General features: G+C 38.5%; 2 protein-coding genes across 3 annotated transcripts; one reads left to right on the top strand and one right to left on the bottom strand.

The window, feature by feature from the left end:
• Positions 1–420: 420 nt before the first annotated feature.
• Positions 421–9,855, bottom strand: LOC310949112 (protein mono-ADP-ribosyltransferase PARP6-like; the record flags this gene model as incomplete). The annotated part of the gene is made up of 22 exons (XM_083916444.1): positions 421–517; positions 627–711; positions 808–871; positions 986–1,065; positions 1,154–1,223; positions 1,814–1,886; positions 3,340–3,452; positions 3,590–3,638; positions 3,754–3,821; positions 3,955–4,020; positions 4,125–4,250; positions 4,603–4,695; positions 4,794–4,889; positions 5,463–5,594; positions 5,729–5,870; positions 5,961–6,110; positions 7,170–7,236; positions 7,335–7,425; positions 7,509–7,569; positions 7,652–7,746; positions 8,619–8,696; positions 9,844–9,855. The coding sequence occupies 22 exons, from the start codon at positions 9,853–9,855 to the stop codon at positions 421–423; spliced, it is 1,908 nt and encodes a 635-aa protein (XP_083772570.1).
• Positions 9,856–13,096: 3,241 nt separating this feature from the next.
• On the top strand, positions 13,097–20,310 carry pkmb (pyruvate kinase M1/2b). 2 transcript variants are annotated; one of them, XM_083916727.1, is made up of 11 exons: positions 13,097–13,208; positions 14,488–14,666; positions 14,755–14,846; positions 16,136–16,267; positions 16,384–16,570; positions 16,689–16,959; positions 17,042–17,192; positions 17,278–17,430; positions 18,569–18,735; positions 19,374–19,555; positions 19,726–20,310. In XM_083916727.1, exons 2-11 carry the CDS (start codon positions 14,516–14,518, stop codon positions 19,830–19,832), a joined length of 1,593 nt encoding a protein of 530 aa, XP_083772853.1. In that variant the 5' UTR covers positions 13,097–13,208; positions 14,488–14,515; the 3' UTR covers positions 19,833–20,310. The 2 variants fall into 2 exon arrangements, with proteins under 2 accessions (XP_083772853.1, XP_083772852.1); XM_083916726.1 differs by lacking the exon at positions 13,097–13,208 and adding an exon at positions 14,133–14,248.
• The last annotated feature ends 750 nt before the right edge of the window (positions 20,311–21,060 follow it).

Raw genomic sequence — 21,060 nt, 5'->3', positions numbered from 1 at the left:
ATTGACTCCGTGTTAGCAATGAAAAAGCCCTCAGTTCCTATTGGTTACACTTCCACCTTGTGGTATAAAACATAAATTACACAAATGACAAAATGGCACTTAAAGATGAGAAGAAAGGAAAATAATGATAGGAAAATAAGCAAATAATGAAAATCTTTATTTTAAAAATGTGTTTATAAAAATGTACAAAATATGTGTTTACAGTACAGAGTAATTACACAGATTAAAAAAACAACAAAAAAAATGTTTACTTCGACTTTTAATGAGATGCCCTCTTCATGCCCTGAACTAGTTTTTATTATTCAAACAAAAGCTGATTAATGTAGCATTGTTTTATGTTCAAAGAAACTAAGATCTATCTTCAGTCATTATAAATAAAATGAAAACTGCACTTTCGTCAGTCATAATTCATTTGTTTTCTCAGCACGGCTTTGAAGCAATTACTTGTAAAATTTCCTTGTGGATCCTGGCTTCCTGAGTGTCAATGTGGGCATCTCCCACCTGGCCGTTCTCATACCTGAGGAAGCCAGAAGCAAAACGCTGTAGAAATTTATAGTGCAGTCTGGAAATTTATCATTACACAAGCAGAAAGGTTTTCCAGCCAGTTCTCTCTCTGCTATACTCACACAAAGAGGAAACGAGTGCACACATGGTCAGATATCGGACACACCCAAATGTTCCCATGTTTTTGAAGGTCCTTAGAAGTTATGACTGTCAAGACATGATGACAACTTTCATAAAACACTGTCAAAAGAGCATTCCAATTATCAAATCATTGCTCCTCGCAACATATTATCTCAAACGTACCTTCACAGAGAGCAATGCAGTTTAGATTCCTGTTTTGCAGAAACCTGGCTAGCCCCGGCTGTTCCTAAGACAAGGAGAGTAAACCGGATGAGATATGAACAAAAACAGAATAAGACTTCCATGTACAGTGTTGAGTTCAGCTAGACACATTTTGGACAAACTGTGAATGATTCTCTACCTGTTTGATTGTGTTTATTTGGTTGTATTTCGTTATGAGTTCTTCTTTGGTAGGCATTTGATGTCGCCCTTTACCCATTTCTGCACAAAGAGGAAGGATCCTGTGAATCTATAAGCCATGGCATTTTGTATGCACAGTATCATGAAACAATATAGTGTGCATTCATACCAGAATATCCAAATGATATGCTTGAGATAGGACTCAGATAGATGCCTTTCCCATATGCAGCACCATGAACCTTGAATAAGAAACAATGTGAACACTTCTGTTAGTTCCAAATCTTTGAATAGGTCTAATTATATTCTATCTATCTATCTATCTATCTATCTATCTATCTATCTATCTATCTATCTATCTATCTATCTATCTATCTATCTATCTATCTATCTATCTATCTATCTATTTATCTATCTATCTATCTATCTATCTATCTATCTATCTATCTATCTATCTATCTATCTATCTATCTATCTATCTATCTATCTATCTATCTATCTATCTATCTATCTATCTATCTGTCTATCTATCTGTCTATCTAACTATCTATCTATCTATCTATCTATCTATCTATCTATCTATCTATCTATCTGTCTATCTATCTATCTATCTATCTATCTATCTATCTATCTATCTATCTATCTGTCTATCTATCTGTCTATCTAACTATCTATCTATCTATCTGTCTATCTATCTATCTATCTATCTATCTATCTATCTATCTATCTATCTATCTGTCTAGCCGTCTATCTATCTGTCTAGCGATCTATCTATCTATCTTAAAGGCTAGCTCAAGGAATACAAACACCCTTTGGTATTTTCATACTCTACCTGTAATTTTGTGCAGGAGGCATTGATCAGCCCATTTCTCAAGATAGAGTGCCAATTTTCAATGTGGGAACCACTGAAAGAAGAGAAGATAGGGTCTGAGCCTATGAAGCAGGGATCATATTTAATTTCAAATGTATCTGTTTCACTCACAGTATTGCACAACTCCAGAAAAGTAGTTTTGAAAAAAGTGATTTGCAATCAAAACACAACTCTATCTACTTATACCGTTAATGAAAAGGAGCAGGGAAAAGAATAATAACAACTTTATATTTTCTTATTATTTTCTTGAACTGAAAAGTATTTATACAACCCTTTATATAATTCTGTAGAGAATTTCACAGTTTGGCGCTGAGGTAGGCTTACACATCTGCTTTAAAGCCGCTCATGCATACTTGGGCTTAAAAGAACATTTCCTTCTATGGACCTCGTCACCTTACAGATTTTCTCAGTCGCTTTTGGTACATTTCTCGAATCATCCTCGAAATTTCCAAAACAGTAAGTGCATTTTTCAAAACAATTCGTACAAATAGCAAAACCCCATGGATAACCTGCAAAAGCCTGTCTCTTGCTCAAAATCCTTAGTTCATCTCTCAAAAGTAAATATCATTGGGATAAGAAGTCAAAATGCTTATTGTTCTGTCAATATAACAGTGTACCCCTGATGGGTGTTCTGATGTAAACTATGGCTAGTTCTGATGACATTTATTGTAAATTGTAAGTTACATCTTAATGTGGGAGATTTGTTGACAGACCATGTCATTGCGATACAGAAAGGAAAAGACAGCACTGCATAACACAAAGAAAACAAAACAAAAGAACATAGGACAATCTCCTTAGGGGAAAACTGTACATACAGCGCTGTAGGAATTGCAGTGCAGTATTCCTACACCTCCTGACGTTACTGTCTGTCGGGGCCATAAAATTCTCTTAATTTAGAAAAAAAGTCTGATGGAAATGTATAGAAATATGCTTGACATATTATGACAACTTGTTCAACGACTTTGCATGTGAAGATTTATGCGATGATCTAATGCCTAAATGTTGTGGGGGGTGAGACTATTCATCAGAGACCCATTATAATACATTTTTTATCAACACGACATAAGCAACTGATGATGTAGGAAACAGCAGTGAATTGTACATAATCATTTGCATGTATGTACCAAAGCGTTTGCAACTTGTTCAAATAAATGAGAAACTGCTTATTTGATGTGCACAACTGACACAATGATGTGAAGATTGAACAAGTAGTTTGGGGAATTTCAATTCTGATCTGAGAAATGTACCAAAGCGTCAGAAAAAAAAACTAAAAACAAGAAACTTTTGTGTTGTATTTCCCGGTAACACACTACTTTTCACCCTGTACATAACTTATAATGTCTGTAAATGAACTAAATACTTAAGGGTTGAATATGTAGAACTTTATTAAAAGCTATATTTAAAAAACAAAAACAAACCCACGGAGCGTTTTGAGGGGTACAGAATGAATGTATTGCTTCAGTGGCAAAGTTTTGTTTTTAACTCACTGGAAAGCGAAGGTGCTGCCATAAAGTTTCCTGGCAGTTTGAAAACGAGCCTCTTTGGATGGAGCGCTGCTGATCAACAGGAACTGATGGGGTGTGTGCATGAACTTAAGTTGCTATTGTGCAAGTGTTAAAAAAAAACGAGAGAGAAGAAATTAAAAGAATAAAGTTAAAATAAAGTTTAAAGTCATGTAATAGTTAACTGCTAATTTGAATTACTAGTACTGTAAAACTGTGAACTGGTCTGTCATACCCTGTTCGGCAGAAGCTTGACAATGTGTGATCTGTTGCTTGCTAAAATCCTGTTGTGAAACATACAAACACACACCTGGATATGAATCTAAGAAACAGTTAGATGCAATGACATATCAAGTTTATGAAACAGAATAAAAAGTGTGTTTTGGTTGTGTCTCTCACCATTGTAGTAAGGGATGAGCCAGTGGGTCTATCTTGTCCATCTGCTTCTTTATTTCAGAATATGGACCCTGGATATGATAAAATACAATTTCATCCATCTGATATGAATACAGCTGTCAAGGAAACATTAGCCAGATTTTCAGGTAATTCTCAGACGACCAGATGTGAATTTTGAAAACAGATCATTTTAAGACCAGTCACCTGTGACATCCTCCTGATCAACAAGACACTGTCCAGCGCCTTTTGCAGCCGGTCGTAGCTCTTTCTCTGCCACAACAAAACAATTCATGATTCCTTTAGGATAATAAAAAACAGCATACTGAATGATTACAAATCAAGCCGGTCATACATTAGGTGAGTTCAGCTGATACCTTAGGATTAAAGGCCAGGGTTTTGGGGTTGCACGGATCAACAACAGAAGGGTACGGTTCAAATATGATGCTCTTGCGTGAAGACTGAAGGGCAGCTCTGCACATTGCCACCAGCAGGTCAATTACCTGTAGAACAACCATAACTGTAATACATCAGTATCAGACTATATAGTGTGTATCAAACTCAATTTCAAAACACTTTATTTTTTCCCATGAGGTGGTGGAAAATTTGCAGAGGTACGTAGAGTAGTAGGCTACAGTAAATATAGGAAAATAAAAAAGACACGTAAAAGATGCAACATGTAAATTCAAAAAGGCTGCAAAAACCAAAATAATAATGACATGAGAATGATAATCTTAGTGCAAAAACAGCTGTGCTCATTATGATAATAATGATAATGATATGAGAATGTTGTCTTGGTGCAATAAAAGCGTAATGCAGTATACAGTATATATGTGTAATATGTGTGTTACAAACCTCTGCACCGGTGGCAACCTCCTCTGTAGCTCCAGACATAACCCCCAGCGTATAAAAGGAAAACACACATAGCTCCCTGGTGCAAACTGCAGGCTACGAACACATACAAAACAAAATAGTTACAATATATATATGAATTAACAGTTATCAGCATTCTGAGTTTCCATTCAGCAGATAAGCCAGGAGTGTACCTTTAACATGGGGCCATTTTGAAACACATGTCGCTCATCACAGACAACACAGTATTCACTCAGCGTGGAGAGTCTCTGCTCAGTATACTTTATTATCTGTCAACACAAGGGACAACACATTTATAGATTTTGGGTGTTGATGTTTCAACTACTCCTTTAACAATGCAATAAAAGTGCCATGGTGCCATGCTAAATCGCTGCTGAACTGCTGTTTATGAAACTGGGTGCAATTACTCATTAATCTCCCCCTCTGACAAAATAAGATAAGATAGAACCTTTATTGATCTGGGTGTTGCAGCTGCACAAAGACAGAAATAACTACAGAGTGAAAATAAAAATAAGAGGTATATAAAACTAGAGAAGAAGAAATAAAAAATGAAAAATGAATTAATATAATAGCAGTGAGTATGCATGTATATGTGTATATGTATATGCAAACACCAGCATACTATATACGTAATATATATTAGTGTTGTCTGTATTAATATAACAAAAATAGAAATATAATACAGAATATGATGGGGTAATAGGGGTGGGGTGATGTAATAGCAGAAACAGTAATTCTATAATAATTATAATATTACAAATAATTCCAACAACAACAACAACAACAACAATAATAATAATAATAATAATAATAATAATAGTACTTGATTTATTGCACTTCACCTGTACCAAGAAGCCGTGCTGCAGCGTTGGGGTGGTCTTACAGTGTCTGATGGCCTGGGAGGAGAAAAGCAGCTCCATCAGCTGTTTGGTACTAAGCTGCGCTGATGACTTGACTGCTGATACCACCACCCTCTGTAGAACAAAAGACACAAACCATTTTATCAAACTAACAGAACTTATTGAGTAATATGAGAAAGATTGCCGTCAACACAGCAGCAACCATAAAATACTCAAGTGAGTGTCACAGAGGTATATTTTGACTTCACCTTCCCACTGGGTGTGTAGGTGAAGAGCTCTCCTGAGGAATTCTTGATGGTGTAGGAAGTTGTATGATTGGTGAAACGGTTTAGTTTCATCGCTGGTGATATGATCCTTGCTTTCACAGCATGCTCCTGCAGCTCACTGGACCTGCTCACATAGGGGATGAGGAAGCAGTGAATAGAGACTTCGGACCAAATCAGCAATAAAATCTGCTAGATTCATTAGATCATTTCATACTTTGATGGTGTAAGCAAGATGTTAAGTCTTGCACGAAATCTCTTAATGGTTCCACTTGGCCTGAACCAGCTGTGTCTTCTCTTCTGTCGGACTACGACGTTCTCATTAGTCAGATGTTTCCACTCCCGGGATAAGAAGACTGTGAGAACACTGGGGACAGAAATTAAGAGTCAGTCTGAGCCATCAGTAGGCCACGAATACCATGTGATTGGGAGAATTACATTTTTCCCTAGACAGTTTGGGTTAAGGTCCAATCCTTGTTAGTATAGTGGGTGTCTGTTCTAATTATTTCTTTGTCAGTTATGTTAGATTATTTCTGTTTCAGTCAGGCTGCCCTGAAAACTCCCTGGAGCCTGTCAAGGCCATGAATCCCTTGGCGCCTTCAATCTTAAAGTCATTTTTTTAGCCATTGAGATGTCTCGATCCACCTTCCAAGTATAAGAATCTGGGCGTTGAGTCTCAGAATTGAGGTGTTTCACGCATTACTTTGTGTTGATGACTCTTCTTACACAACAATACATTCTTCCCTAGCATGGAACTAAAACATTTATCATCTAAAAAGTGACGACGTGGAAGAAGCTTATTACAACATGAATCAAAGCTGGAGTAGGCAGGGATTTTTTTATCTGTTGGGTTATTTTCTTTCCATCATAACCGTTTAGCATTTTGTGACTCAAGTGGAAAACTTCTCGGCTCTGTTTTCAGGTTGTAAAAAATCTATCTGTGATAGGAAATTCAATCACAGGTCGTTTCAGAGAGAAAGAGCGAGAGAGAGAGAGAGAGAGAGAGAGAGAGAGAGAGAGAGAGAGAGAATGCTATGCAGGTCCCTTCGGCTGTTTAAAGCCTTACTCAATGATGGAAAATTCTGCAAAACCTGTTGCTGATCCAGAATTGGCAAATTGTAAATATTTGTAGTTTATTTCCTGTTGAAGCGTATGTGAATGATATCAACTGACAGGAAATAAACCAGGGCCCAAGCTGTTGCCTAGTAATGGGATTTCATTGAAAAGGTATATAGACCTTTTCAATGAAATCCCATTACTAGGCAGCAGCTTGGAGGATGATAGACTAACCAAAAACTATACAGAAAACAATAAAAGACGTGTCAATATCGGCAAAGTGTTTCAGAGATGGAGAGAACATTTTACCTATAGTTTAGTTCCCTGCCCCGTCTATAAATGCCATAAAAGTTATAGTATGAACACTCACTTCTGTAATTGTTTCCTAAGGCTGAAATGATCCTTGTTGGATGGTTGAAAGACTTCGACTGAAGGTGCTGTGGTGAGAAACATCATTTGATCAGGTGCCACATTGACTTACAGTAAATTTAAAAGTATAGTAAATCTGGTTTGCAGCAGTGTTGCTGATGCTCACCAGGTCCATCGAGATACTGAGACGGAGAAAAGTGCAGACGGATAATGATGGGCTCGGATGTGTCAATCCTCCAGGCCTTGGCCACTTCCTCCTGTGGACATCACACAGAGTAATCATACTAAACACATGTCTGTATATTGTACTTTAATTAAATGTATTGTAAATTTAACTTACATCCAAAAAGTTGGCATTTATGTTTAAGTCTACATCCACAGCATCAATTGACCCATACTCCCTAGAAGAAGAAAAGGAAATGAACAATGTAGAAAAGCAGCAGAGATCCGGGGAAGACTGTGAATATGAAAATATGTTCTGACCTGATGGAGACGGCAGAGTCTGAATACAAAGTCCTGACTGTCTCTATGTCAGTATCCAGCTGAGGGTGGTGAGTCAGGTCAGTGGCACAGCTCTCCTGTCGAGAAAAACAACACATTCACCTTCGGGTCCAAACAACTCAGCACAACGGGGGGGCTAAGAAAAAAAGGCTTTTACTCCCCCTTAAATAAACTGTGGGTAAAACTCAACAACCTCTATTTTCTATTTAGCGTTCATAAGCAGCATAAACATGGTTTATAACCTACTGTTACACACTATACTGTAGTTGTAAGCAGATATAAGGAACATTTTAATGCAATTGTCAACTGTATTTGCATAACTACTGTTTCCTAATGAATAGTGCACAATGAATGATTAGATATTCCAGATGTTTAGTATACAAATTAATGATATATGTCTTTATTAATTAATAAATACTTGGATATTGAGTTAAGAAATTGTCATCATAAGTTTTTAACTTATTTATTTAGCTGCTTGTGAATGATCTGTACATATATATATATATATATATATATATATATATGTATATAAAGAGCAAATAAATGCTTCATAACGCACTGTAAATATTTGTTTGTGTGTATAATCAAATATAATAAATATGTTATAGTGTGTCATCAGCCATTTAGTTTATATGCCTGTTTTAGTTTATATCCCTGCCTCAACAGAGAAATCACAATTGTATACAAATACATTATTGTCCTTATCTGCATACTGCTATATAATAGTGTTATAACCATTTATATATAAAGTATATTCTGTTTTCTTGATCTAACAATCCTGCAAAATATGTTAACCAAGGGAGGTCATTCCCTCTTCAACATCCAATGATAACTTGTGATTTTTAATCAAACTTCATATGCAATAACTTCTGTAGATTGTTGACTGATAAAAAACAACTGGGATTGTGCTAATATGACATTCAACCATCCAGCACAAAGAAATGCTTACATGGATTCCACACAGGATCTCCTCTAAGTCACTGTCCTCATCAGTTTGGCTCTCTGACCACTGCTGGCACTCAGTCCCCTGTCGGGTTAACGGGAGAAGCTGTCAATGAAAAGATCCTCTTATTTTCTCCGCTAATTAGTTCCCTCTGTCCACCCAAACAAAGTCAACTAACTGTGCAGCTAAGACTGCCACTGATTTCAACACATATGTAGGTCAAACCTTTGATCAATTATCAAAATTGTTCCTGGTTAGGTCCGACCAACAAATTAATTAATTGGCCAATGATATCAGTTCTGGTAGAAACACGTTTATTGCCTGTCAATGCAAACAACTTGCTACCTTAAACACATATGCAGACTGTGTGATATTAAGAATACAATATGAGCATTAGATGGATATTTAGGGCTTTTAGAGACTCACCATGATCAGTTCTTTAGCATTTCTTCAGTAAATCAACAGTCTGATCCCTCCACTGTGACTGGCAGTAAACATCCTGACGGAGAAACACATGTGACTGCGTTAGTTCAGCTACCTCTACAATATACATATGAACTCACTACTGAACATGCAAATAAATTAATTCCAAAAACAGGAACATGCTTTGCAACAATGTGTTAATGGTGTCAGTGGCACAAAGCCAAAAAAGAAGCTTACCTTTTCTTCCAAAGAGAAACTTGGAGTTTCCACATATTCCACATAAACACTGTAATTATAAAAACAACAGCAACAGCAAAATCCTCAATATGTGACGCTGGAAGAACAAAAGCAATGAATATTCCTGTTTGTTGGCTCGGCTGGCTGCCTGCGTTTAGCCGTCCTCCCCCCCTCTGATTTTGAACAGCAGGAAGTGCCAAATGTTCAGTCTCTGACTTGATTGGCTGCAGGTACTGACGGACTGATCCGCTGAACCTGGTCCAGAGAGAGGAGAGACTGAGGCTGAGACCTGCATCTCAAGGTCTATAGTCAAGACAGTTCTTTATGCACATTTACATTTTCTCTGTCTTATATTTGTGATATGAGTGCTAATCCCTCCACCGCATAGTAAAAGAGGAGAAAAACAAAACAAATCCATCATACTATCATCCAGACTCTTGAAAAGTCAGAATCATGAGTCAGTTTTAAGATGAGAACAGTGAGTGCCCGGTGGCCCATTTGAAGGATGGTGATATGGGAGATGTTTGGCATTTATTAGTCTTCCAGTCTCTCTGCTGCACTGCAGTCTGACCTTAATCGGCATTTACCCTTGTTAGCAGTCACCTGCTGCTCTGCAGTCTGGCCAGATTAGACACTTCTAGGATAACATACATCTGTGCAAGTCTTCTCTTAACAAGTGCTTTTCTCAGACTAATCCACTTAAGACAGGAGTGGGTGTTTGTTATGTGGCCGTGTTTATTTATAGTGTGGACACAATAGCATCAACCCCTGTACTTTACACTAGGCCTATATATGCTGCCATTTCAAGGCTGTTCATCGCAGTAAGAACATGAACTGAATACAAAGCATCTCCTTCTGCTGTGAGCCAACTCATCTCACACATATACTAGACAATTCATAAAATCAATCCAATGAACCCGGCTCAAAAGATTGTTTAAGGCTGCAACTATAGAAGGAACAAAACTTCATATGAACTCCAGAAAGGAATTATTTGTAGTAAGGATATTGATTTAAATTATTTTACATTGTTCAGTTTTTGTGTTGCATCCACCCCCTTCTCATTTGATACACCTACTGTTATATCATAATTTCCAGGCCATATCTGTCCAACCCAGAAGATAAATGTACATCAGGTTGACTGTGAATGATACAGGGATCATATTTCCACAGCAACCAGCTCTTACAAATATCTACTGCATCCGTTTTAGACACATACCACTCAATAATTATCAGGAAATAAGCTGACACAAATACAAGTTGGTATTTAAACAGATCTCTAATTAAGAATTAGATACGTCACTCTTTTGTTTGATAGTGACAGTGGAGACACACACGGGACCTTCGTTATCCCCAGGACACCCGAGGAAGCTAGAGCTCTTTACTTATTCAGCATAAAATCATGTAGACAAACAAACACAAATTAAATACACTTACACAACATCCACATTAGCTTTCTGTTAATGGAAATGATTATGGGATTTAGAAATTTAAAATATGTAAAGAGCATTGAATTTGAAAATGAATTTGAACATGAGGTGCAGCTAAAGTTTGTTCTTTTTTTTTTAAGTCTTTTGACCTTAATTCCAGCACATTTTGTTCTGCAGGTTGACACCAGATGACCACAAGAGAGAGCTGTTGTTGAGAGAGAGAGAGAGAGAGAGAGAGAGAGCGAGAGAGAGAGAGACAGAGACAGAGACAGAGACAGAGACAGAGACAGAGACAGAGACAGACAGACAGACAGACAGAGACAGAAAGAGAAACAGAGCACATTTTGACACTATTTGGCCCTAAACAGAGAACATCCTGGCAGAATACATGAGCCCTGCAGATCCAAAATTCAGGAAATCTGCAGACTCAGTGAGCACAGCCGAGCTTCAGAGGACAAACACAACATGAGGTGGAAGCCGAGCTGCACTTTTTAACTACCTGCCAGCTGCACTAAGACCTCAGAGACATAGATTTCAAAAACATAAAGTGAACTGTGGCATTTCTCTGCAGCCAATGGCTCCACCAACCAGTCCATCTTTAGGTTGCACATGTATCCGTACATGGACGGAGGAAGGTGTAAGTCAGTTTGGAGTCAGATTTCCACCTCTTGGAGAGTCCCAGCATCCATATGTTCCAAGAAGATTAGGGGGTCATAAATGACACATAGGTCCGGATGAAATGCAATGTATGTACAATGTTTTGAACATTTATTTTTTGTTATTGTTCTCTATAAATGTTCATGTATATAATGTACAGGACTCACTACATATTTCTGGCCAAGTTGAGGGACATTTTAACTCTAAATCATTTGTGAGTTCAGTTCAATTAGTTGAAGATCGTAGTTTTTCAACTTCTTGTGCAAAATTATTTTTCATGCTTTTTCAATATCACATCCAATGTCATGCTCAGTATTGCTTTATTTTTTCTAGCTTACTGATTTGCTAAATCTTACTTTTTATTGTTTTTATTAGACCCATGCGTTAACATCACTCCTCATACACTTGACATGTATTTCTGTTTTATTCATATGTATGTCTGTTTTAAAGAAATTAGAATAAAGTTCTACCTTATCTTTTTTAAACAAACCTGAGACTTCCCATCCAAATAATAAATAGAAACAAATATTTTAGATATGTTTGTCTAATTATTAGAATAAATATGTCTGTTATAAAAATATGATATGCAGTAAAGGCAGTTCCCCTATCAGTAGATCAAAATGACTGGATTACTGAACAGAGCTGAGACAGCACATTTTGATTGGATTAAATAACTCTGAGGGGAGTGCACATATGTGTTGAACATGCTACCGGGTGGATCTGGTTTTATGGTGTAGTACAGTATGTTCCTCAGGCTATATGGAGCTGAACATGGCTCAACTATATATATACATTTACCACAACATATACTGAATTCTACTTTTGCTGAAATGGCATAAAAGGAAAAAGGGAAATGAAATTAAATTTCAAATAAATAATAAAGAAAAAACATCAAATATATTTAAATTAAATAAAGAAACAATATTGAAGAAATGATAAAGTCATGACATTGTTGTTGTTGGCCAGGTGTGCATCTGAAGCAGTGTTGGCAAATTATTACCATTTTTTTATTAGATGTTGCATGATGTATCCTGGAAAGTGTGTGTGTTTTTGCATTTGTGCACTCACCAAAGAGCCTCACAACAACAGAAAAGTTGGAAATACATTTTCCATTACACTAATTTAAAGAGCTTGAACCGATTTAAAGTTTGAATTCAGAGTTCAAGTACAAAGGGAAAGTTTAGGGTCAGAGGTCAGTGGTCAGAGGTCAGGGCAGTATAATAAAGGCTGCTCCTAGCACCACAATACAGACATTTAAACATCTATTTATTAAGTTATCAAGGTACAAGCACAGACAACCATAAACCATCTAATACTCGAACACGTTAAAGAAATAACTTCTACTAATAAGGTCAAGATAACATAAAGAAACATAATAATAACATTATTAGTCATAAAAAAAAACCACAAGATACAGCAGAACGACAGGTACATGATTCTTCATTTACAGCAGCAAAGTAGCTGGAAATGGCTACAGTTGAAATTTCATTCAGTTTAGGGGCCTCAGGTCTAAATTGATGGCAGGGTTATGTTTCAGTATCAGCGGAGTGCTCTGTGATTGGCCAGGCGAACAACGCTCGCACCGGTGTTGTATCCTCCCTCAATATCTCTTCTGTAATTTTAGATGGAAATTTAACATTGGATTTGATATTTAAATTTACAATACAACTTCCGTGTGACAAAAAACCCGTTAAACTCCCATTCAAATTGGTAAACGGCGCCTTAACTCTGGCGCACTATAGTCACCAGGCGGTGTTCACGCAGGAAAGTAGTCCCGGTCAGTGAGGGGAATAAAAACTTCCGCTCCAGCAGCTCCAGCGGCGTCTTGGTCTCTGCAAAGTTCACCCAATAGGTGAGTATCAGCAACTAGACTCAACTATATGACAGCTAGAGTGGAGAGGAAATTTTCTATTAGTTTTTCATGTTTGGAACTCATTTCAATCACTGGCCATGTCTTTTGTGCGAAAATGTCCAAACTTATCAATATATTTAAAGTTTTTGTGCATGATCATGATAATTATGCATGAATTAAATTGTATGAATAACCTAGATGTTTCAAATATACAAATAGGCTGTATCTAAAATGTCCCTTTGATCTGGTATATCAGTGCACATGTTTTCACATACATTTCCTTTTTTGCACATGTGCCAGGGTAAAGCCCCACACAGCTGTCTAACTTTAATATGTTCATATATTTTTTATTTATCTGTATTCTGCTCTGGTACTACACCAGTGCTTTGCTTCTTGTGAAGATGAAGACATGTTTTAGAAACTTTCTTTCTTAATTCAATTCATTTATTACATCAGTAGGTTATTCAGTTTTAGCAATTATCTGTTACACGAAAATACCGGCAAGATGGCTGTGTGTGTGTGAGCATATATAAAACACTGTTCTTTAATGTGTAATTATGATACATTTTGACATTTTAACTGATGTTTATATACTGATATATAACAGTTCAAAAATGCTCTCAGCTGCCCATGTTATTTTAGGTGAATGCTGGGGGCAGGAATGGTGTCCAGCACACCCCCACCATGTCTCCATGCACTGACTGACAACACACGTTTGTCATGCATGTTGCATACCTCTATGATAGCCAACTGTACGCTAAATCTGTTGCTTTGTCCTTTGAATGTAAATTGTTTGCATGATCAACCAGCATTGTACCCCAGGTAGCATAGATGATGTGCTTCTGTGTCCTGGAGTTATTCTTTATTTATATAAATCACCTTTAGCCTCTGTCCAGTGATCAGCTCCTCTTCTTCTGCTGCACATAAAGTCCTTCTGGAATGTGGGAGAGTGCAGTCAGGCAGGCACATACTGTTGTTGTTACTCAGCACAGGCTGTTCGGTCAGCTTACACAGTCACTCTGGAAAGGTCATACCTTCCAGTAAGTGTTTACTTTTCCATTAAGATAATTGATAGAATGTTAATAGAATTTCAGATTTACCATCCACACAATATTTATGTGCTCATAATCAGGGATAATTTATTACCTTAATGTAGCTTCTATTACTCTTGGTGTCAGGAGGAATTGTGTCACAATTTAGATTCACCTGGACTGTCCGAGAGGTTGAGTTGTCAAGTACTAATTGATCATCGCACTTGTTTCCTCCTCTGTCTCCACAGGACATTTCCTGCAGACACAGATTCAGTCATGTCGAAGTCAAAGGATATGAGCTCTTCCATCATCCACACCCAGCAGATGCATGCTGCGATGGCGGAAACTTTCATGGAGCATATGTGCCTTCTGGACATCGACTCTGAGCCTGCTGTGTCTCGCAACACTGGCATCATCTGCACGATTGGTAAGAGTCATTTACAAGCCCTGTTATTTCGTTGTATTTTTAAAAATACCATATTTAGCCTTTTATTCATTCACCTGTTTTGACGTAGGACCTGCATCCCGATCTGTGGACATGGCCAAGGAAATGATCAAGTCTGGGATGAACATTGCAAGAATGAACTTCTCTCATGGCACACATGAGGTGCGTTAGAGATGATAAATATTCAACAAATACAGCCCCTGCTTTTTTGTTCTGCATCTCCAAAACTTCACTAAAACGTTCTAGTCTGTTGCATTACACAATCCCAAATGGTGATATTACAGCAGTTGATTTCCCATCGGCTGCAAAAGTAAAAGAAATATCTGCTGTGACATTACTGATTCAAGTGTGTGCAGAGTTTGAACCCATGTGAAGCAGTGCAGCAATTCTTGCTTTGCACTCTGCAAGTGATTCGGAGGTGGATTTGCCCTTTACAGCTGAAGCTGTCCGAGTGACATTACTCTTGTGGCTCTAGTAACTTTCTGTGCCTGTAATGTGATCTATGAGCTTGTACTTACCCCTTCAGTACCGGGTCTGTGTTGTAGCTGGAGATTTGGCCAAGCCAGCTGCATCACAGCCAGCTTTTTGGTCGACCTGACACTACTGACCCTTCCCCTTTAAAAGTCATGGCTCTTTACCTTTATCGCTGTCACCTGAGTGGACGAGCCTGCAAATCTATCATCAACTGTAGTATGACCACACACAGTGGACCTTTGGATCTTCAAAGTCTGTATTTTGTCTGTATTTTGTCAAGTTTTCAGCAACCAAAATAGTAAAATTGATCATCGTAACTCCAGCAAAATCACAACTTAGTGGATATACGATTTGTTATGAGAAGGGCAAAATAGATCTGACCTCTGTCTCATTGGTGTGTCAGTTGTCAGTACAACTATAAATAGGTCTTCTGTGAGTGTCAGCCTCATAGCAACAGTAAAAGTATGAAGCATGAAGTGAGGCCTTCAATATTGACTGAGGACAGTCATAGTAAGCAGACTAGAATTGTACCGTTTCTTGTATGTAGTATGCATTTACCGGCTCCATAGCTGTAGACAAACAGTGTAGCAATTGAACAGGAATCTACAAGTATTTGTCTTTTTTATTTAATTGCTTAAACTCCATTTTTAAACATTTATTTCCCCAAGAGGGATTAATAAAGTATTTTTAACTACTATAGCTCAACTATTTTGGAAACTATTCATGTAATCCCTGACAGCTATTTATGTGCAGCGAAAAATTGTCATGAGTTAAACACGCGTTGCAGTTGTCCTTGTGACTGCATGAACCACCTGTTTGTCCACCTGTTCTTCTAATTAAATTTTAATAATTTAGAGATAATAAACAAGGTATTATGACTAACTTCACCAATGTAAATTCTTTTACTTTTTATGCTATTCTAGTTTTATTGAGGTTTTCAATGTCTTAACATTTGCTTTTCACCCCACATCAAATAGTACCATGCTGAGACCATCAAGAATGTCCGTGATGCAACGGAGAGCTTTGGTGCAGGATCTGCTGACTACAGACCAGTGGCCATCGCTCTGGACACCAAGGGACCAGAGATCAGGACCGGTCTTATCAAGGGCGTGAGTTTCTGTCAAATTACCATTTTTGTTGTCCTGTACAAATAAATGTATGAAGGTTGCATGCTGTGGTTTTCATCCCGAGAATGATCAAGCTCTCTCTCCCTGGTCCTGTTTAGAGCGGCACTGGTGAGGTTGAGCTCAAGAAGGGTGAAACCATCAAGCTCACACTTGACGACCAGTACATGGAGAAATGTGATGAGAAAGTTCTGTGGCTTGACTACAAGAACATCACCAAGGTTGTGCAGACCGGAAGCCACATCTTCGTTGATGATGGTCTGGTTTCCCTCAAGGTTAAAGAAATTGGTAAGCACACAAACAATCATCTGTTTGGTTCATCTTGTGTATCTTCCATGCAGATTTTGCTTTCACCTTTCTGCTTAATGCTAGAAATTAAGTTTCTCTTCATTCTGTGTGTCATAAGGCAACGACTTCCTGATGTGTGAAATTGAGAATGGCGGTACTCTGGGCAGCAAGAAGGGCGTCAACCTGCCTGGTGCTGCTGTTGACCTGCCTGCTCTGTCTGAGAAGGACCTTAAGGACTTGCAGTTTGGCGTGGAGCAGGGCGTTGACATGGTATTCGCCTCCTTTATCCGTAAGGCTGCTGACGTTCACGCTGTCAGGAAAGCGTTGGGCGAGAAGGGTAAGGACATCAAGATCATCAGCAAGCTGGAGAACCACGAGGGAGTGCGCAGGTGGGTGGATTACCAGCGGTGACACTCAAATCAGCACATATCTGAATCTTTTGAAAATCATTTAACTGTTTTTGTCTGGTAGATTCGATGAGATCTTGGAGGCTAGCGATGGTATCATGGTTGCCCGTGGAGACCTGGGTATTGAAATTCCAACAGAGAAGGTCTTCATCGCCCAGAAGATGATGACCGGCAGGTGCATGAGGATGGGCAAGCCCATCACCTGTGCCACACAGGTCTGTGACACCAGTTGGACAATTGTTTTGTGGAAAACAATTTAAAAAGAAAAGTAAAGTTGAAAGTTTCATTGTTTCTCCTCAGATGCTGGAGAGCATGACCAAGAAACCCCGCCCCACTCGCGCTGAGGCCAGCGATGTCGCCAATGCCGTGCTTGATGGCAACGATTGCATCATGCTGAGTGGTGAGACCGCCAAGGGAGACTATCCCCTGGAGGCCGTCCGCACACAGCACATGGTAAGAGCACCATTTACTGATCTTGTTCCTTAATGTTAAAAGACTAACAGAGTTCTTGCACGGTTTGATGATTTTTAAAAATTTGACGTGAAAATGTGCCATCACCCGTCTGTCTCATCTGTTTATGTGTTTGGGGATGTGAGAAAGCCTGCGTTATCGGTAATAAAGCCCTCTAACACTTGTTGTGGCATATGGTGCATTCATGTGCTCTTGGGAAACTGACAAGTCTTAAAGGTTGGCTGCCAAACAGCAATGTTTTAATGACAAAGGCTACCAAATTGGCACGATTAGCATTTACATTGCTGCTGGTAATTTAATGGCTTCGCACTCTTTGGCTTTTTATTATAAGACACACATGTTTGTGCAGACATGAAGCTGCTTGTTACACATAAAAAAAAAAAAAAATAAACTTCTGAAGGAGAATTTTGCTCTTGGTATTGTCAGTCTAATTTGATTGTGTAAGTGTTGACCATGAATATTACATAATAATTTCCTCTAGCTTCTTTCAGAAATTAGAACTGTGCACTATGCGTTTTAATAATTTATTATCATCTGACCACAAGTTCCATGAAGGTGCATGATCAACGTCATGAGTAATAAACAATAAACAAGCACATTGATGAAATATGTTTAACTAAAATGTACTCTCATGACAGAAATACAAACAGACCATGAATACCACGGATGCTTCTCTTGGTGTAAATTGTTTTTTCTAAAACATGTAGAATGAAAAGTAGCTTTCACATTGTGAGCACATCATACCAGCTTGAGTTTTACTAACAGCTTATTTAGAAGGCCTGTTTGTTGAACTTGCTTTGTGTGTCCCTGTTGCACCGCCCCTCCCTCCGTCCATCTGCTCTCATTGTGCTTTAACCGTGTGTTCATATTACTCAATTAGCATGTGTCTGAGGATCTGCAATGCACAGCAACAGTCCCTGGACATCATGGCCGCTGCTGTTGTTTAGCTTCATGTCTCAGTGTGATTTCAGGTATGAAGACCTCAGCATTGAGGTTAACTGCCCCTTTGTTTTGTCCTTTAATATACAAACTAACTCCTGCAGTTGAAACTGGCTGAGTGACTGCAGCTTGACACTATTCTAATCTGTCTGTTTTATTTCTCTTTTCTTCACATGTTCAGATTGCCCGTGAAGCTGAGGCAGCCATGTTCCACAGGCAGATGTTCGAGGAGCTGCGTCGCACCTCTCACCTGACCCGTGACCCCACAGAGACCGTTGCTATTGGCGCTGTCGAGGCTTCCTTCAAGTGCTGTGCCAGCGCCATCATCGTGCTCACTAAGTCCGGCAGGTGAGACTCCGAGAAGTTCACACTGTAAATCTCCCCTATAACGCTCTGAGTCATAATATCCTACGCAGCACCCACTGTGAGCAAAGAAACCGATACATTATAACATCTCTCTATCCCTCCGCCTCCGCTCCCTCTCTAACCCAAGCCCTCTGCTCATGTGAAGTGTGCCAACTTTCATGGCACCCACAATCTCTGCTCCACTTGTGACCTTTTAAGATCTGAACCCTGACATTTTATTAAGTTAATTTTAACTCCCTGTTCATTCCTCTCCACTTGAGTTCATCTTCACAACACATGATACAGAACACGTAGATTGATTTCCCAATGATAATGGCGTAATTAAAGCAGCTATGATTAAAATGTACATATTAACAGTGATCTCTTTACGCTCATTGTATTAGTAGTCCAACTTAAACTGTATTGCTTCACTTTCACCGCCCTCATTGCGTCATTTTCAGCAGCTAAAGAGATAGATATTCACCAAGTTCACCAACTAAACATAAAATGTTTTGTTTTAAAACATGTTCCCACTTCACCTGCAGCTAAAAAATCATTTATGGAAGTTTGCAATTTTATCCACTCGTTTCTTTCAATTGGTACTTTCAGTTCTACAACTCAATAATAATTTGTACCTGCAGGTCTGCTCACATGCTGTCAAAGTACAGACCCCGTGCACCAATCATTGCCGTGACCCGCTGTGGCCAGACCGCCCGCCAGGCCCACCTGTACCGTGGTATCTACCCTGTGCTCTACACCAAGCCCGCCAACGATGTCTGGGCTGAGGACGTCGACCTGCGTGTGAACTTTGCCCTGGAAGTTGGTGAGTGGTGAAGTTGTTTGTTAAAGAATGGATTTTATTATTATTTAGTTTAATAAATAAAACTGTAATGGGGGAATAGATCATTTTGTTAATTGACAATGAAATATATTTTTAATACATTTATTTCATCCTTATTGCCCTACTAACTCCTCTCTTTTCTTTATCCATAGGCAAACACCGCAAATTCTTCAAGTCTGGTGATGTTGCCCTTGTTGTGACCGGCTGGCGCCCAGGCTCCGGTTACACCAACACTATGAGAGTTGTGCTGGTGCCTTGAACTTCATCAAAGGACATTAGTAACAACTCCACCCCCCCTGTCCTGTAACCTGCCTCCTCCCGCGAGTTGGACTTTTTCTTTTCTTTTGGTTTTCATCCCCAGCAAAAAAGTCAAATCCAAGTTGCTCCTTCCAAAGGCTTTTGAAGGGGTCGTTCCCAAACCTGATTCCTGTCTTCCATATCTGTAATTTATCGTCTAAATCCTGCTGCCAGAGACTGAACTCAAACCCTTTTAATGGAAACTCTTCTGTCATGTGTGTGCGCCGACTGGAAATCGCTGTTCCTCTGATTTCACTGTGCACCGTAAAGTACATATTTTGTCATGCCTTGGTTTTTTGGTTCTTTAATTATCCAGGGATAAACATAAATATTTACTATTATTGTCTTCTCAGTGGTTCGTGCTGAACTGAAAGTTGGTACAAAGTGTCATTGTGATCTGGCAAGACGGGTTTCTGTCCATTAAAAGGAATTATTGGGTCTACTGTGTTTGTTTCCCTCTCGTGTCACACTACACTAAGTAGTAACATTTTTTTCATTTTGTATTTTCCATGCTTAGTATTCCAGCAATATTTATTTTTGGGGGTGGGGTATGTTATGCCTTCTGTCATTTAGGGGAGCCGGGGAAGGAAGTACTCAGATCTTTAAATAAGTAAAAGTATAAATACCACAGAGTAGAAATGTTTCATACCGGTAAGTAAAAGTCCTGCATTCAAAACTGTACTAACTGTAAGTAAAAGTTTAAAGGTATTACCATCAAAATATACATAAAGTACCAAAAGTAAAAGTACCCATCATGCAAAATGTTTCAGAGTAGTGTATATCAGTGGTTCTAAAACATTGTACACGACGTACCACCTCAGTAAATATCAGGCTCCCTCAAGTACCACCACTGAGACCAATGTTTAAATATAGCAGCATACACTACTACACACTATTCAGCTACGGAGAGGAAGGTTTATTCCTAATCAGGAGATTATTTATTGTTGACGGTCTTCATCCACAGCCACGCTGTAGGAAGGGTAGCATCAGAACTGACATGTCAGTGTTTTCAAACCATCATTTTACCTCTGCTTACTATCCTACCATCACAGCTTAGCTCGTGACTCATGAACATGACTATACAACAGGCTGATAAATATTACAGGAAATGTTAAACTTATTTTAAATTACATTTCACAGATCTTAAAAGTTTAAAGTTAAAAGTATTTTCTTAGAATTGTATTCATTTA

Source organism: Echiichthys vipera (genome assembly GCF_963691815.1).
Source record: "Echiichthys vipera genome assembly, chromosome: 7".
NCBI classification, from domain to species: Eukaryota; Metazoa; Chordata; class Actinopteri; order Perciformes; family Trachinidae; genus Echiichthys; species Echiichthys vipera.
This window is presented reverse-complemented; position numbering and strand designations above follow the sequence as displayed.

Coding starts and splice junctions, on each gene's coding strand:
- pkmb (XM_083916726.1), top strand. CDS start 14,148: ATGTGGGAGAGTGCAGTCAGGCAGGCACATACTGTTGTTGTTACTCAG. Junction 14,667..14,754: donor TGGCATCATCTGCACGATTG/GTAAGAGTCATT, acceptor GTTTTGACGTAG/GACCTGCATCCCGATCTGTG. Junction 16,268..16,383: donor GGACCGGTCTTATCAAGGGC/GTGAGTTTCTGT, acceptor GGTCCTGTTTAG/AGCGGCACTGGTGAGGTTGA.